We start from the raw sequence: 18,741 nt of genomic DNA on the forward strand, positions 1-18,741 counted from the left end.
AATTTTTAAAGAGGCTATGCGCAGAGAGAGATTGCATTTTCCACTCCCACCTGAAGGTTTGATATTAATATATCTTATATGTTTTTTTAAATAATTGTTAGATAAATATTTACACTTTAACTCTTATTTTTTGCAGGTAAATATTATTTAGTTGATGCAGGTTATCCTACTTTCAAAGGCTTTATGGAACCATATAAAGATACTAGATATCATTTACCTCAATTTCGATTGGCTCCAAAGTTCAGATCAAAAAAATGAAGTATTTAATTATCATCATTCCAGTTTAAGGACGGTTATGGAAAGAACATTTGGAGTGTGCAAAGCACGATGGAAGGTATTACAAAATATGCCCACATTTTGTCTAGATACTCAATTTAAAATTATAGTGGCATGTTTTGCTTTACACAATTTCATAAGGCGATACGATGCGGCTGCAGATATTCTTGAACAACTCGAAAATATTGATGATTTACAAGAAATCGAGCAAGATGGTGAAAATGTTTATGTCCATGACAGAGATACGAGATGGCAAGAGCCAACACAAGAAAATATTACGGAAATGAAAGAATTGAGAGATGACATAAGAAATTTACTGCCAATACAAGGTCGACATTGAACTATTAGTTTTTATTTAAATAAATTAAAGTAGAATGTAAACATTAACCATTGTTTTTATGGTTTTTAAGATTTCAATATTTTATTGTTTTGATATGGATTTAATTATTTATATTTATACATCACACTTGTTTAGAAATCCGTTACAAAATATATATATAAATTAATGAGTTAAAAAATCATTTTAATGATATGTATCCAAACACATTTATTAATTTAAAAAATACTTTTTATCTATTCATCCAAACACAATATTAACACAACTTTTACTTAAAAAAGCACTTTTAAAAGCCAACTTAAAAAAGCACTTTTTTAATCAAAAATTTTTTGATACCAAACGGGCTCTAAATCATCAAGTAAAAGAACCAATTAAAATCTTCACAAATAAGAAATCAACCGGAATAACAATGATATTTTATAATTTCAGGCAAGTCTAGAAATCTAAATACACCAAGAAAATTTAAAAATTAAATTTATGATAAAAACTTGTTTGAGACGGTCTCACGGGTCGTATTTTGTGAGACATATATTTATTTGAGTCATCCATGAAAAATATTACTTTTTATGCTAAGAATATTACTTTTTATTGTGAATATTGGTAGGGTTGACCCGTCTGACAAATAAAAATTCGTAACTCTCACAAAGACCTATTCTAAATTTATTTATCATTTAATTTTTTTTAAAAAATAAATTTTTCATATTTTCAAATTTTAAGAAATTATAAATGTTAATTACAATTGATAGAAATTTACCAAGTTATTATTATTATTATTATTTTTACCAATATTACTATAAATTGGAGAAGAATTCATAAAATCATTAATTTTTTTTATTACAGTTATATTTCAAAATTCAACGCTGGCACCACCTCTCTCTCCCCAGCCACTCGCCGGTGATTTGTACTGCTTCGTTTGCCCTCGATTAAACCCTAATCTCCCCGTCTGATTGCCAAACCCCAATTGGTTCTTCACTTGGTGTGTATGGATGGAATCGATTTCATGATTGATTATACACGGGAATATGCTTACCGATTGTAAGACTGCGTGGAGAAGAAGCCTTGTCTTGCTAGCTCTCTGAGAATCGTTCGGTGTCTTAATCGAAGAGGTTTTACAGTAAATTCTAAATGGTACGTTTCTTTCTTTACTTCATATCTATTAATGAAGAATTAAAAATTCCTACGAAATTTACTGTAGCGAGAATCTCTTCTTGTTAAAACTTTCATTGCGTAGTTTTAGGTGAATTCTCCGTTATTTTTTGCACGAGTTGTTGATTGAATGGGGATTTTTAAAAAAATTTCACGCCTTTCCTGAAGACTATATTTTTTTCTTCCCAATTATGTGCGCAGGTTTGTGCCCATGGGTGTTGTTAAGATATATGAATGCACATTTTTTTTTGGGTGTGTTCATGTTATAACTTATAAGCATTTTTATGGCGGATTGCATTGGGCATTGGCTGCACCTTGGAAAAAACAAATGACTGCCAAATCCCTATGCAAAGCCTCATTTATATTTCACTTTTCACGATTTATACTTGGGATTTATAAATATGGGGTATCAAAAGAATTTTGGTTTTACATTAGGTGTTTTGTGTTCTTGACTTTTTAATAAGTCCTAATACAATTTACCAAAATTTTGGATCGTCGGCTTTCACCTTACCATATCCACATCATAGGTAAATTACTGGCTTGATTGGTGCACATGTAAATGTTAGCACTTAGCAGGCACCTTCAAACTGCTTTTTCAGTGGCAGCATAAATTGCATAATCACTTTGCAGGCGTTCTCAACAAGCCTATTTGTAAAGTATAAATAAGTAGTATTCTTTTCCCTTTTTTTGGTATTGTGGGATTTCATGTTTAAATTGAGGTAAAGCCCATGGAATTTTATGAAAAAACCCATGGGACTCTTATGTTGTTAGACATTCATCTTTTATGCCAAGCATCAATAACCTTACTTGTTGAGGGATGCACTTAGATTGATAACACATTGTGTGTATTTACAGGGCAGCAGGGAAGGAAGAGGCAGGCCTCATAGAGATTACCCTACTAGATCAGAAGAGAAAATCAGTCTTGGCCGGGGAAACAATCCCCCATCAAGGCACCTCTGGGTTGGAAATCTTTCACATAACTTAAATGAGAGCTCTTTAGTCCATCACTTTTTACAGTTTGGAAAACTAGAGAGTGTCGCGTTTCAACCTGGCCGGAGCTACGCTTTTATAAACTATAGAAATGACGAGGATGCTTTTGCTGCTATTAAAGTGCTTCAAGATTATGTTGTTGAGGGCAATCCACTTAGGATTGAGTTTGCTAAGGCGGTTAGTTTGTCGATCTTTGTCTGGCTTTCTTATGGTACCCTGTTGATGTCATTTATGTACATGTGTACACTTTTTTTTATCAGTTCTAATCTATGGCTATAACATTTAGTTAATGGCTATACACTGACGGATAATATCATAACCATACCATGGACACTTGCTCATTGTTCCTTCAAATCCTTCGCGTCATTCATTTATCAAACATCATCCATAGGAATGATGCTCATTCCCTAGTCTAACAACGCAAAATAAAAAACCAACATGTGCAATTGAGCATAATATACTTTGACTCACTCATTGATCCAATAAATGGATGCTACTCCTCAGTGTAGCCATAGTATTCCAACTAGAACGAAATTACACCTACCTCTTGAACAAAAGTCAGATTGTTTATGTTGGAATTTCTCGCCTCTATATGCCCATGCTCTAAGTTGTACGCATCGGTCATGAAATATGGATCAAACATTCTAGTTTGTAATTTTACTTGCAAAATCTTCTAAGAAAGCTTGACATCTTCAAACCTGTGTATAGGTCCTCGAAGTCTCCCCAATCACATAAAACGAAAAAAATACTCGTCTGTTGTCATTGTTATAGGACTGAGAATCAAGTATTTTTCATTTGGGAAATTCCGCTATCGAGAAAGGCTTCACTATGTAATCAAACAGAGGCCATGGCGTTGAAGGGGAACCCATTCCATATTGCACAACACAGATCTTATCATCCATTTCACAACACAAGTCCGTAAATAAGATTGAGAAACAAACACTTTTTAAATGGAGAACTCTATTCCTGATAACAGATTCACTTTGTACTCTGACAGAACCTAGTGTTGAAGGGACTGTTATTTATCAGACAACTGCAACCCCATATCTATATTTTCTTTTTATAGAATGGTTCTACCGTTCTACATATATTTGATCAGGGGAACCCGTTTGCAGTGAATGCATGTAGTATTGAGAAATGATCGTACAAATTTCAAATTGTCGAGAGTGTTTTGTCCAAGTTTATTTCCAAGTATTTCTTTTTGTCGAATTTGCTACTCTTGCACGGGGAACAGCTGCTTGAATAGAGGGATTTATGAGGTTTTTTAGTTCAGTTTACAACATGATTTTTTTGTAAAGACGACATCTGTTTGATTATCAAAATGAAGCAATTGCCTAATATTTAAAATCAAATATATCGTGTTTCATAAAATGAAGTTGTTTTTCGACCCAAACATAAAATAGAGATGAAATCGTGTGCCATTGACTATTGAATTAGTTCATCATGGATTTGGGCAACATGAAAGGGTGAACATCTCGTAGCACTCATTTTCATGGAAAATATGCTAAGATTGAAGTCCAAAACAAGATTTAAATAGGCTACTATAATTTTCATAATAATGTTTTAAGTAGTTCCTTTCTATTTTCATTATATTGAATTGAGAAGTCTCATGATTTCAGATAAGTTCATAAAATTTTTGTTCAATAAGTGATGTTTAGTATTACCAGACATAATAGCTTTATTATTTTCAGTTACATGAGATTTGACATCTTTTTTTTTTATAAAATTTAAACGAAACTGCTACCCAATGTCACATGATGCTATAAAAAAGATCACTCTCCACATCTTAATATCGAAAAATTATATCATCATGTCAGTTGTTTATCATTTGATTTAACACAAATAGACGAGGAATGGGAAATTCATGTTGTTAGTTTCTCATGCAAATGAAGTTATGTCGCATTTGAAATTTGAAACTAAATAACATTTACCATGACTAACTAGTTAAACCAGCAGTAACTTTATTCATCAATATTAATCTCCACTATACCTACTACAATGAGTTAGGTTACCCTAAGGCTAGGACTGAATAGAATTTGTCCAAGCTACTTAATGATTTAAGACACACTGCCATAGCTCCAAGATCGGGATGGGATTGGATGTGCAGGGATAGGTTGGTTGACCAAAAGGCTATCTGATCCGATTAACTGCACGTAAGATATTTTATGAAGTATAAGCCAAAAAGCAGAAGAAAGAATTATTTTTCAAGAGTGACAATGCTAGGGTGGGAAAAGATAAACAGGCTGACAAAACTTGATGACAGTCACATACTAACAATACAGCAAGTTAAAAACTTTCTTACCCTAGATCAACAAAAAGTCAATGACAGGCATTTTATGAAGCATAACCAAGAAGCAGAAAAAGATTTATTGTTCAAAAGTGATGATAGTTTGAATTTGAACCAGGGCTAGGATGGGAAAAAAACAAGCAGGCTGATAAAACATGCTGACAGTTACGTACAAACAATGCAGTAAGTTGAAAAATTATACTACCCTAGAACAACAAACAAAAAGTAGATGACAAAAGCCCGAATAAGCCTTGACATCTCATCGTGGAATGTCTACAACATCATAATTAATCTTTACCTCAATGTCTTATAGGAAGTTACTTATCTAATTATATGATAGCGATTCATTTTTTGCTTTTTGGCTTATGATTCATAAAATGACTCATATGCACTTAATCAGATCAGATAGCTCATTGGGCAACCGACCTAACCCGAAAGATTCAATCCCATTCGGATCAACAACTTGTAGGTATGACTGATGACTGATCCGATCCGGTAGTTTGAACAAATTCTTTCATTCAGACCTAGCCTTGGGTAATAATTAATTGTATCGTAGTTATGATTTAGATTAGTAGTAATGAATAAAGTAGCTGCAAGTCTAGCAAGCTATTCATGATACATGTATTTAGTTACAACTTTCAAAGGCAATGTAACAGAATCATTTGCATGAGAAGATGGGTAGCTGAGAGGATGATATATTTTTTCGGTAGAAAAATGTGGAGAGTGATCTTTTCTCTAGTATCATATGACGTTGAGTTTAGTAGTTCCATTTAAATTTAATCAAAATCAAAAGATGTTAATTTCTTGTAAACTGAAATAATAGTATCACTTACTGAACATGAGTTTTATGAAATTATCTGAAATCATGAAACTTCCCGATTCAATTTGATGAAAATAATAAAGGCACGTCTTGAGCTATTATTATAAAAATGAAATGCTTTTGTATAGCAAATTAATCAATTTATCCAAACTATACTTGTGGGGGAAGAGCCATGCTGTCAGATAACATTGAGAGCCATACTATCAGATGACCGCTGATACTGTTTTTGTCTTATAACCATTCTCCTGTTTGAGAAAGTTTTTGATATTTGATAATCTCATGTAATGGGGTAGAATTCAGCATATTTGCCAAAGTAACCCTTGGTTGTTTGGTGAAGTCTAACAAGGGCCCAAGGCAAATATTTTCCCTTGCCAAAGATTTCCCCAAGGGGAAAGAAAAAAAACAACGGCAAAGATAATTCACCAGAATGATCTCAATTTGTCATAGACTTGGTTTTGAATGCCCATATTCAAAGTATAATAGTAGCAAATAAGTGTTAATAAAAGAAGAATGAATAAGAATCTCATTGGCATTGTTGAAGTTGGGTTGTTTTTTAGGTCAAGTATACGACCTTGGTTTGGTGTATTCTGGAAAAATACCATTTGTGGTAACTTTCTCGAACATTTTGTGAATGTGAAGTGCAATGCTTTTATTTGTGAGACCTACGCGATTTACCTACTAGAGTTATCAAGGATCAGAACAATTTGATGCCAATAGGTTTTGAAGCAATAAGTTGGATGCTTTATCAGGCAATACATTCACTACATTTATCAGGCAATACATTCACTACAAGATCTTTCTTTCACCACCTTCTAACAAAAAAATAGTTTTCTTTAAAGTTTCTTTCACCATCTTTTAACAACAAAATTGTGTTCTTATAAGTTATTTGTCAAGTATAGGGAAATGCTTTTTTTTTTAAGAAACAAAATTTTTTATATCAGTAAATGTACAATTGAAGGATATTACATCTATCAGATCAAAATTTCTAAACTATAGGTTGAAAGTGTTGGACATTATGTAGTTTGGCACAAAGTTACCAACAACCTGCGCAATTGATACTAGTTTAATATGGGTTGCCACCCGATTAATAATGAATTAGATGGAGTCTTTTTTAGGCCCTATTCAGTTATGCACAAAGTGCAACGATATTCGCTCGCATCTGAGATATGTGTCTTCACCATTATAGTCGTGGAGCAATGAGAGTAGTACGCATCACATATCATCACAAGCTAGTTGTCTACTCATGCAAGTAGACCAAGAAGTTGGAAAGCATACATTTACCTTTAAAAACAGAAGAATCTGTATATTAATTTTATAACCATCCTCCTCTCTAAAGTGGTACCGTTTCTAACAACACTTTTACTATATTTGTACAATCACCGTATGGCATCACAGTTCCAGCAAAAGAATCATTCACCACCACTATTATCCACCACACATATTCCAGCTAACATTGTACCATGTCACCATTTCTTTTCGATGACAAGCATTTAGTCAAAGCGTAAAATGTGCATCTATATCATGAAATGCCCATTGAAGATCATTACTGCTATTTCTTGGTCATACCAGAGAAAAAACTTTCAATGACATGTTAACCACCTTCAGTATATCTAGCTGATAGACCCCAAGTTTTATACTTGTCAGTTGTCACAACTCTATATCTATTGAAGGCCATCACTTAAAAGAACATGCAAATTTTAGACCACAGATATATGCATCCATCAATCATAAGTTGAAGCTTAAGTACAATGTTAGAACACCACTCTTTGGTCATGAAGAACTACTCTTTCCAATTGTATAATCGAGTTCTTGCTATTCATCAAACAGGAGACATGATGAATTTTCCATGTATTCAGCAAACTCACCTTAATTACATTGTTTTTTCTTAAAAATTCAATAAGCATCCAGTCCATCTTATTACTTCATAACCTCTCTGCATTAAATTTCATAACCTTGATCCTCGATGTATATAGTTACCACTTCTGTATCAAAACTAAAAATATCACATCTTACAAAATGTCTGAAACAAATTATTACAACGGAATTTTCTCGGAAAAGATTTTACTAGAATCGATAATCTCACATTATCTTTATAAAAACGCAAAAGGTTCAAGAGTGTGGGTGAGATTCACATTCGTTTTCTTTCTTTTATACTTATTTCCCTTTTCAATTCTTAAGTTATTATAATTTAAAATCAGTGTTCAGTTTGAAGTTGAGATCATTCTGGTGATATATTTTTTGTTACAATGTTATAGTTTAGTTATTGTTTGACTTTTTTCCCTCTCCTGGAGTACCTGTCCCGCATGAGAGAAAAAATGTTTATGTTGTTTGCATCAGCTAGAGTCTACCAGACAATCAACCTTTATTTTGGTATATTGTAACCTATCACAGTTCCAATTAATCATAGAATGTAAAATAAAAACCTACTTGCAAAACGGCAAAATATATGAATAGAAAGAATTATTGGTGTTTGACATGATGGCTGTTACTTCTAAAGGATAGCTTAGACTAGACAAACTAATTTGCTTCACAAGAGCATTTCGTTTATAATATAATATTTGAAACTTGTCTTTCTGTCTACACCTCATTGAAGTTCTGCTAAATGCTGTCAGTAAAGTTACTATCTGATGTATCTTCATTATTTTCACCTTCCTCAAAGTGGACATCTTGTGGTTCTGATGAAGTTCATAAAAATTGTTGCCCAGCACTATAAGATACTAGTTAGATTTCTATTCTCTGCTACCGGCTACAGAAAAAAATATCTTCCTCTCATCCGCTTAGCAAATTGAAATATGAACCAATGAGGAAAACTTAGAATGGAGAAATTCATGTTTTAGCTGCAAATGAAGTTGCTGCGCTGCATAGTTTACTGGACTTGGTTATAATGCTCAATACACAGGAACTCCAAACATGTTCATTTCTATAATTGATTATTACAGGTGAACTAACAACAACATGTACTCTTCAATTAACATATTCCCTAGAGCTTAAGCTGAAGTCCGAAGCAAGATATGCACCATGCCGAAATGAGGTGAACTGAGGCATAATATGCTAGAATTGATTATTCAAAGAAAATTTCGTCTTAAAGCACAAACTTCTAATTTATACACTTATAAACTATTAAAGTGTTCTTAAATAAATATTCAGTAGTGCACAAACGATTTCAAATGGAAAATACATAGAATTTGACATTTGATTCACAATTATTTTACTCTAAGATTAGTTAGAGTCGTCCCCCCTTTTGCCTTTGTAGCGCTTCAAGGCCTGCAATTGATTGCCAAGGGACATGTTTCACTATTGGTATACTGAAATGAAACAAGACTGGACTGAGGATGAGAACGGGATGGTAGATTGATTTCATTCCTATGATTGGTAACATAAGAAAGGTGAGAGGAATGTAATGGAATTAATTTTTATAATGAAATCATGTTTTGATTAAATTTTTTAGAATAATAGTTATTCAAAAGTTTTATTATTATTATTTCGATTGTTATTATCAAATTTTAACATAGATTTTCATATTTACTATTATTTTAATTATGACTACTATTAAGTAACAATTATTTATTGTTATCATCATTATTATTATATTATTATTAAATAATCATTATCATTGTTCTATTTATTATTATAATAAAGTTATTCTTCTTTTCATTTTTATTTTATTTATTTTTTCATGTTATTATTATTTTTATCATTTATTATTGTTATTAAATAATAATTATTATTGTTCTATTTATGGTTAATCGTTATTAGTTGTTATAAAATTATTTTCACTGTTTCATTATTAATATTATTTTATTGTTATTAGCAACTTATTAAAAAGACAAATGAAAATGATTTATTATTAAAAGCTTTAAAAAATAAAATTGGAGAATATATATATTATAAAAAAAAAGTTGAGAGAATTGGAACGGCTAAATGCAACTTAAATTGTGGGAATGTTTTTTTTTTAAAGAAGGTAAGGCCTATTTTCATTAATATAGAAATATGTATTCTCATTCCCATGAGTGTACCAAGCACACAAAATGGAAAGAGGTTGGGAATACCTATTCTATTCTCACCTCACTCTCATGGTCCAAGCATACCCTAAAGAATACGCCTTATCCCGTAGGTGCAAAGGTTAAACTCTACTGGTCTTGGAGAGTATGAGTCTACCTCGTCGACTTTGAATAGATCTATGGTCCCATCAATAAGCCAGAGAGATATGGATTGCAAAAAACCAATAAAATCAGAACTCAAAAATCCATTTACTAAAATATTTGGAAATTCCTTTAAGTTATTGCAATTTCTTTGGGAAAGTAGATTTTCTTTTCCTGAATTTTGATACGGGAGTCTATACCTCATTTTTTACTTAAACTTGATTATTTTCGGGATTGGACGTTGTTTAAGCTTGTATATCTTTGCATGCCCATGATTCTTTTCAGTCATCACTCATGAGTGTATGTTGGCTTTCTTGTGTAATTGGGTCCCATAATGTTGGTATTGTATTGGAGGTATGAAAGGTCATGCCTTCAAGAATGCGTAATTTACCGGGGTTGTGTTTTTTTAGAAAATTTTAGATTTAACCTCTTTATTCTGCTTCACCAATTTAAGAGATCTATGTAGTTTGAATTTTATCAATAATTTTTGGACACTTGGTCAGATTTCTCAGTCCGAACTTACCTCTACATGGTAGAACCATGCTAATATGATCCTTGAAATGAGAAAATGAAAGGAGATTTGCAATTATGTTCAAGTGCACTATTGATTTAAACTTTTTTTGGAAGCAATTTAAACTTTTTTTAAATGTGCAATATCACAATTAAGGTAAATGTTGGCTCCCTTTACCCTGAGATTGTTGGTTTTCATTTATATTTTGGCTAGAAGCTGAGAATTGTGAGGCTTAACAGGGTGAAAATATTGTGTTGCTCCAACTCATGTGCACGAGTCTTTGCAAATGTGAGATAATTTTTTTCCTAATAACAGAACACTGCCTTTGTTTCCTTGCTACTCTGAAACTTAACTGTTGATAGTATCTCAGTATTTATTCCTCAGGAAAAATCGTCAACTGCACAACATGATGCGGACTACTCTCAGTGGCGAGAGGAACCACACCCTGTGGCAAGGGGGTTTCCATTTAGTTCGAGGGACTCCAGAGCATGTAATTCTAGCCCTGAACCACCTTATCCAAACAAATCCAGGATAAATGACAAAGATGCTGAGCCCAGTGAGGTCTTATGGATTGGGTTTCCTGCTCAATTGAAAGTGGATGAATTCATTTTCAGGAAGGCCTTTTCACCATTTGGAGAGATTGTGAAAATAACCGCATTTCCTGGCCGTACTTATGCTTTTGTTCGCTATAGAACTGTGATGGCTGCACGCAGGGCTAAAGAAAATCTTCAGGGGAAGTTATTTGGTAATCCTCGTGTACATATATGTTTTGCCAAGAATGAATCAGGACCACCTAACAGAGAAAGGAGTTCAATTAATGCTCCACCATCCCCACGTGCTGGGTCATATGGACGGCCCGGATCTCCAGAATACCAGAGAGCAGATAGGAACTTTGGTGGTATGTCTGGAGATCCTAGAACAAGTTCTCCTCCTTTTGTCCGAAATGTGGATCATGGTAAACCTGATGGTGAAGGTTTGTCTAGGAATTCCGATTTTTGGCATGGTAGAAATGATGGTCGGGAGCAAAGGAGGTTCCCAGGGCAAGCGTCTGAGCTAGGATTACCAAGAAACATCTACGATCATCCTAACAGTCCACCGAAGGATATTCGTACTAATTTCCGAGAATTCTCTCCTCAGAAATTTCCTGGACAAAGCCCCTTCTATGATGATCAATGGGATTTTCCAGAGGATGACTCAATCTTGCGTGGAACAAAGAAAATGAAAACCGGCTCATTTTCTCCCGAGAATGAGTTGCCAGAGTATCCTTTCTCTGAATTGGAGAGAGTAAAACACGTCATTCCTCACGACATTTCTCAGTCTGGGGTTCTTGATTTTGATTCCAGACAGCCTGGATATAGAACGATCCCTGGCCACTTGACAAACGCAGGACAACCATTACGGGAAAGGAGTGATCGCTGGAATGCATCACTTGATAACATTCAAGGTGGTTCAGTTCCACTGCCTCCTCCTGATCTAAGGAGATCAATTCCTGATATACGCAAATCATCTGCAAAGGAAGTGTGGAAGTGGGAGGGAATGATAATCAAGGGAGGAACTTCTGTCTGTCGTGCTCGCTGTTTCCCCGTTGGGAAGCAAATGGATATGGGCCTGTGAGTAGTATTGTGTCCATTATTCTTCTGTTGATAGATCTGTTGTCATATACTCATCTCTTACTCTTATATTTTTCTTTGCTTTACTCTAATATTTTTTGTTTCCTGTAAACTACTAACATATTAGTCGAGATGAACTCGGAGTTTCTTACCTAAGCTTTCTGAGTGTGTGAAACCAATATTCATGGAAAAATTGTCATGGATTAGAACGTTGACAGGAAATAAGTAATCCATGTCCTTCTTTGCACCTTCTCATTTGATGTGACTCGATTTTCTCACAATCTGATTTTCAATGCTGCAGACCTGAATTCTTGGATTGCACAGCAAGGACGAGCTTAGACATGACATGCTTGGAAAACATTACTACCAGGCAGCCAACGCCTGGGTTGTCTTTTTTGTTCCTGCGAATGATCCCGACATTCCATATTACAACGAATTCATGAATTATCTAGCAGAGAGACACAGAGCAGCTGTTGCAAAATTGGATGAAAGGTTCACCTTATTTCTGGTACCCCCTTCTGAATTTTCTGAAAAAGTATTAAAAGTACCTGGGAAGCTGAGCATCTCTGGTGTTATCTCAAGGTTGGATCCCAACAATTCCGAGTATGGGTATCTTCCACAACAGGAGTACAAAGAAAGTAATTTTACATCTTTCCAGAGCGATGAAATGTACCAGAAATCAGTTTCATCTCCAAATCTTCCTTTTACGAATTATGAGAAACCTGGAATTAGAGTAGCTCCTATTTCCGGAAATACATCTTCAGGAAACATGCCTGGAACATTTCCAGGTGCCGTTCGTTCAATGAGCAGCATACAGTCAGTAAACACGCGTGGACAAGATTATGTAGGGAAACCTGCGCCTGGACCAAACTGGATTCCCCATGATTTGCAGAACTCAAATCTGAGTATTAGCAACATCCCGTCTCATGCATTTGAATCATCTAGTGGTTTCGTGGGTGGCACATACTCTCCGATGCCTAGAGCTATGCCTGAAGCAACTCAAAAAGAGTTCACAAATGAGATTTCAGGTATACCTTCAAGTGGAAATGTCAAGTTTCTGGTTCAGGAAAGACCTCCAATTCCTTCATCAATTCCAGTTTCAGGTCTCCCAGCAGAACAACTAGCTCTGCTGACATCATCTCTTCTTGGCCAACAAGGGCAACTCGGTGGTACATCAACAGCTGCAGAGTATAAACCATCAGGAAACATTAATCAATCTGGTTACTCTCACACAGCGTCACAAAATCATGGATTACCAATTGAACAGATGTCTGCGGAGTATGTACAATCACAATTTAGTCAAGTACAGCAGCAGCAACAACAGCTGCCACCAAACTTCTTAGCTGTGCCTCAAAACGAGGTTCAGTTACAAAATGCTGGCCAAGATGATGCAGAAGCAGACCCGCAGAAGCGTTTGCAAGCTACGCTGCAGCTCTCCTTCAGCAAATTCAGCAAGGGAAGGGAACCTGAAGACTTAAGTAGTGTTAATTTCCCAGTGAGACCTATCGTCTGATATATACTGATTTAATTAGAGCTGAAATATTTGGATAACTAATTTTTTTTATGAAATGAAGCTAAACTTTGTACTCTATTTGAAGACGGTGAATGCAAGTGTATTACGAGGGTGCCCGCATGATGCCACTTAATTTCATAATTGCATTTGAGGTAATTATGATTTCTTGAGTATACAGGTCCTGTAATCTGCTAGTTTGTTCGGCTTTCTTGTTTGCTTGCGAGATCTTATATAATTTGAAATGGTACAGACAAACATGGATGGAACAAGTAACATGCATTCTTGTGTTCGTTTATAACTCAAAAGTGAATTTACATTACTTTCTATTTGGATGTGTTTCTCTCCGGTTTCTCAAAAGTAAATTTATATTAGGAAAATATTTATAAACTATACTTGATCACTCAAAAAACTCAACTCTTGATATTTTATAGTTTGTTGTTTAACCATTCCACAAATGATGATTAGATCCTCGCATATGCTTATTTGAATTTTTTAACAATACAAAGAACATCATTTGTTATACATCAGTCCATTTCTAAAGATCAGCGAGATCAGTATTTCCAAAGTATTTTTAAGAACGGCACATAAATGCTCTCGACAATTTTTGGGCCCAGATAGAAGGGCAACCTAACCCAAATGCCATCAGATTGTCAGTTGTTCTTCCCGTAAGCCTGCCGTTGGTTTGAAAGATAAATGTAATACATAAACATCTCTCAACCAGTTGTTTGATTTGTTGATTCATGTGTTAGCAAGATAGCCCGAAAAACCCATCGTGCCAGTGTTATCGAGATCAAATATCAATCACAGTAGATTCCAACTCTGACCTCGAATGTTTATAAACAAATAGCTAGAAAAAAAAAAAGAAATGAAAAAGTAGATCCACCATCAAGAATGAAGAAACTGGAAATGATGTAAATGGGTGAATCCAGAAACATGATTGTCCCACCCTCGAAAATATGCGGGTTCGCTAGATTAAGCTTAAAAGTTTTCTGGGCTATCATCCAACTGCTTCTCATCCTCTATATCCACCTCCAAGATTTCCTGCACAGAATATATAAAACTCTATGATCAGGAATGATACCAAGAAATTCGAGTCGCCAAAACGTCAGCTAAGAGTTCTCAAGCTTATAGAAATTAATCTATCATCTTACAGGGATTCTCTGCTTCAAGTAATTCCCAAGTCTGGCCAAAACTGTTGAACGTGTGTGCCAAAACCTGCCGCTGAGGCTTATTTTCACATAGGGTCCATCTAAATCGGCAAGTTCTGCTTTTCCTGTAATATATATGTATGTATCTTTTTGAGTTTTGAAATGCAGTTATTAAACGAAAGGGGTTCATTCTTAATTAGGGTTTTGCTGTCTCATATCAATCTTGATTTGAAAGAATCTAAAAAAATCACACCTGTTATGTTGACAGAAGTGTCGAAGAGTTGCGCCAACTGCAAAGTGCAAAAAGGTGAAAATTGCGGCAACTGTTAATAATTCTCCTCACAGCAGTTCAGTAATTGAGATGAATTTGAGAGAAACTAGAACTGGCCTCGGTTCTTGCATCCGCCAACACCTGGTTAATGTTCTCCTCCGTCAAGTCGAGGGGCGCCAGAGAGGCTGAAACAACAGATGCATATGATCTCCGCCGTAGGGTTGTTCTCCACGTTGTAGCTCCATTCTTGATCTTTGCAGCATTTGAAGTGAAATTGATTTTTGGTGGAGGAACTAGGGTTTGGTGAAGATGGAAAGCTGTGATTGGCATCTTTCTTATCCGTTGCAAAACAAATTAAAGAAATGATAATTTAATTAATTTATTTATTTAATATGATTTATTTTATTATTTTTATCAATATTATTCTTTTTTTATTTAAATAATATAAAAATAATATACCCATTATATCTTATTACAAAAATTTTTATATTGTGACAGCTTATATATAACAACCGATTTTGCTTATATATATATATATATATTGACTCTTGAAAATATGAAAAATATTTGTATTGAAAATTATAATATTGAATGTTGAAAATTAGGTAAAATTAGGTGTTGAATATTGAAAATTAGTGTGTGATGATGTATGTAATGATGAAATTGTTTTTGGATTGTTTTCCAAAGAAATTCTATAAATAGGTCTCCATTTGTAAAGATTTGATACAATTGAGTAGAGAGAAAAATATTATAAAGTGCGTTGTTTGGTAAATTTTGAGAGTTCGAGATTTTTACTTTTACCATAAATTTTTACTTTTTCACAACACGTTATCAGCACGAAGCTTTAAAAGTCCTTCATACTTTTCCAAGCTCCAAACAGAAGAAAAAGGTAACAAAAGTAATAATATTTATTTTACTGTTATTTATTTATTTATTGTGTATATATTTAATATATAATATAATGTTATTATTAGAAATAATAAAATTAAATTTTTCAAAAACTTGTTATAAATCCTGGGAGGATGTTAAGACGACATCCAACACTCCCGGTAAGGGATACGACAAGTATAAAAGCCTATAAGGTTTTTAAACAAAATAACTTATGACACTTCATTATAATAATGTGATATGATATACATAATTATTTAAACATGACTAATATTATATACACCATATTATTACCATAAAATTATACAAATACATACATTTATTTTTTTGTACACCAACGGTCATAAACGGTAACAAAACGGCTAGTTTTTGCCCTATAAATATGATCTCACAAACTCTTTCGATAAGGGATATATTCGACCGAGTGTATCGCCTTGGGGAGCTCCAGTTTTATTTGTTCGAAAGAAAGATGGTACGATGCGAATGTGTATTGATTATAGGCAATTGAATCGGGCTACTGTGAAAAACAAGTACCCACTTCCTCGTATTGATGATTTGTTTGATCAGCTTCAAGGTACTTCTGTATACTCGAAGATTGATCTTCGTTCTGGGTATCATCAAGTACGAGTTCGAGACGAAGATGTGCCCAAAACTGCTTTCCGTACGAGGTATGGCCACTATGAATTTCTGGTTATGCCTTTTGGTCTTACGAATGCTCCTGCTATCTTTATGGATTTAATGAATCGTGTCTTTCGAGAATATCTTGATCGATTCGTTATTGTATTTATCGATGATATTCTTGTATATTCGAAATCGAAAAAGGAGCATGCTGAACATTTGAGACTGGTACTTCAAACTCTTCGTACTAGTCATTTATATGCCAAATTGTCCAAATGTGAATTTTGGATGGACAGAGTGGTATTTTTGGGCCACGTCATTTCAAGACATGGCGTATCTGTTGATCCTGCTAAGGTCGAAGCTGTATTGAATTGGCCGAGACCTACGAATGTTCCTGAGATCCGTAGTTTCATGGGTTTGGCTGGATATTATCGTCGTTTTATTGAAGGATTTTCGAAAATAGCTAAACCTATTACTCAACTGACACAGAAGAATCAGCGATTCATTTGGTCAGATGAATGTGAAGCTAGTTTTCTTGAATTGAAGACGAGATTGACCACAGCACCTGTGCTTACTATTCCCTCAGGTACCGGAGGATTTGTGGTATGTACAGATGCGTCTGGTAAAAGTTTGGGCTGTGTTTTGATGCAACATGGAAAAGTGGTTGCTCATGCATCTCGTCAATTGAAATCTCATGAAACACGTTATCCTGTTCATGATCTCGAATTGACCGCCATTGTGTTTGCTCTGAAAATTTGGCGCCATTATTTGTACGGAGAAAAGTTTGTTATATATTCGGACCATAAGAGTCTGAAATATCTCTTTTCTCAATCTGATTTGAATATGAGGCAACGCAGGTGGATGGATCTCTTGAAGGACTTTGATTGTGAGATTCAATATCACCCTGGATCGGTGAATGTTACTGCGGATGCCCTTAGTCGGAAAGTTTATGATTCTATTTTAACTTCTGTTTGTGTCGCCAAGGTACATGAGGATATTTGTACTTCTGGCTGGACTTTTCACTCGAATTGGAATTCTGTTACTGTCTCAGCATTGCAAATTGAGCCGAATTTGATATCGAAGATACGAAAGGCCCAATGAAGCGATGCTCAGATCCAAAAGTCGAAAGAACTGGTATCGGCAGGACATCAATCTGGATTCCAGATTTCTTCTGATGGTTCTTTACGACTTAATGGTCGGCTGGTAGTCCCTAATGATTCTGATTTGAAATCTGCTCTTCTTCGTGAAGCACATTGTAGCAAATACAGTATTCACCCTGGAGGTCGGAAGATGTATTTGACATTGAGACCTCAATTCTGGTGGAAACGTATGAAGAAGGACATTGCTGAGTTTATTTCGAAATGTCTTGTCTGCCAGCAAGTAAAAGCCGAGATAATGAAACCGGGAGGATTGCTCCATAGTCTTGAAATCCCGAAATGGAATTGGGAACATATCGCTATGGATTTTGTGACTTATTTACCTCGTTCGCCCAAGGGCTGTGATGCTATTTGGGTGATTATTGATCAGCTTTCGAAATCTGCGCATTTTATTCCGTATGAACGGACTTATCCTTATAAGAGAATGGCCCGTTTATACATTGAGAATGTTGTGAGACTGCACGGTGTGCCAGTCTCGATTGTATCTGATCGTGATCCCAGATTTGCTTCTAAATTCTGGGGTAGTTTTTAGGAAGCGATGGGTACGCGTTTGGCTATGAGTACTGCTTATCATCCTCAAACTGATGGCCAGACCGAGCGTACGATTCAGACTCTAGAGGATATGTTGCGTGCGATTGTGATGGACTTCAGAATGGGATGGCAAAATGCCTTACCATTGGTCGAATTTTCTTATAATAATAGCTTTCAGACGAGTATCGGTATGGCACCGTTTGAAGCTCTATATGGGAGACGATGTAGATCACCGTTATTCTGGGATGAGATTGGTGAGAGACAATTGACTGGACCTGAAATGATACAGGAAATGAACGATAAGGTTCAGTTGATTCGGCAGCGGATGAAAGCTGCTCAGGATCGTCAAACGAGTTATGCGAATAAACGAAGACGACCCTTGGAATTCCAGAAAAGTGACAGAGTATTTTTGAAAATATCTCCCTTTAGAGGTACGGTTCGATTTGGTATGCGAGGGAAATTATCTCCTCGTTATGTTGGTCCATACGAGATTCTG

General features: G+C 35.0%; 1 protein-coding gene and 1 pseudogene across 1 annotated transcript; one reads left to right on the plus strand and one right to left on the minus strand.

Annotated features, from left to right (window-relative positions):
- Positions 1–1,410: 1,410 nt before the first annotated feature.
- On the plus strand, positions 1,411–13,748 carry LOC142521712 (flowering time control protein FPA-like; annotated as a pseudogene).
- Positions 13,749–14,404: 656 nt separating this feature from the next.
- Positions 14,405–15,394, minus strand: LOC142522506 (uncharacterized). The gene is made up of 4 exons (XM_075625942.1): positions 15,169–15,394; positions 15,034–15,070; positions 14,784–14,905; positions 14,405–14,673 (listed from the first exon to the last, which is right to left on the minus strand). Exons 1-4 carry the CDS (start codon positions 15,379–15,381, stop codon positions 14,611–14,613), a joined length of 435 nt encoding a protein of 144 aa, XP_075482057.1. The 5' UTR covers positions 15,382–15,394; the 3' UTR covers positions 14,405–14,610.
- Positions 15,395–18,741: the final 3,347 nt, after the last annotated feature.

Source organism: Primulina tabacum, chromosome 13 (assembly GCF_025594145.1).
Source record: "Primulina tabacum isolate GXHZ01 chromosome 13, ASM2559414v2, whole genome shotgun sequence".
Lineage (NCBI taxonomy): Eukaryota > Viridiplantae > Streptophyta > Magnoliopsida > Lamiales > Gesneriaceae > Primulina > Primulina tabacum.

Excerpts from the sequence above, each read along its gene's own strand:
- LOC142522506 (XM_075625942.1), bottom strand. The coding sequence starts at position 15,381 with ATGCCAATCACAGCTTTCCATCTTCACCAAACCCTAGTTCCTCCACCA. Across the intron at positions 15,071-15,168 it reads TGGCGGATGCAAGAACCGAG|TTGGCGCAACTCTTCGACAC; the intron begins GCCAGTTCTAGT and ends TGCACTTTGCAG. Across the intron at positions 14,674-14,783 it reads ACTTGAAGCAGAGAATCCCT|GAAATCTTGGAGGTGGATAT; the intron begins GTAAGATGATAG and ends TATTCTGTGCAG.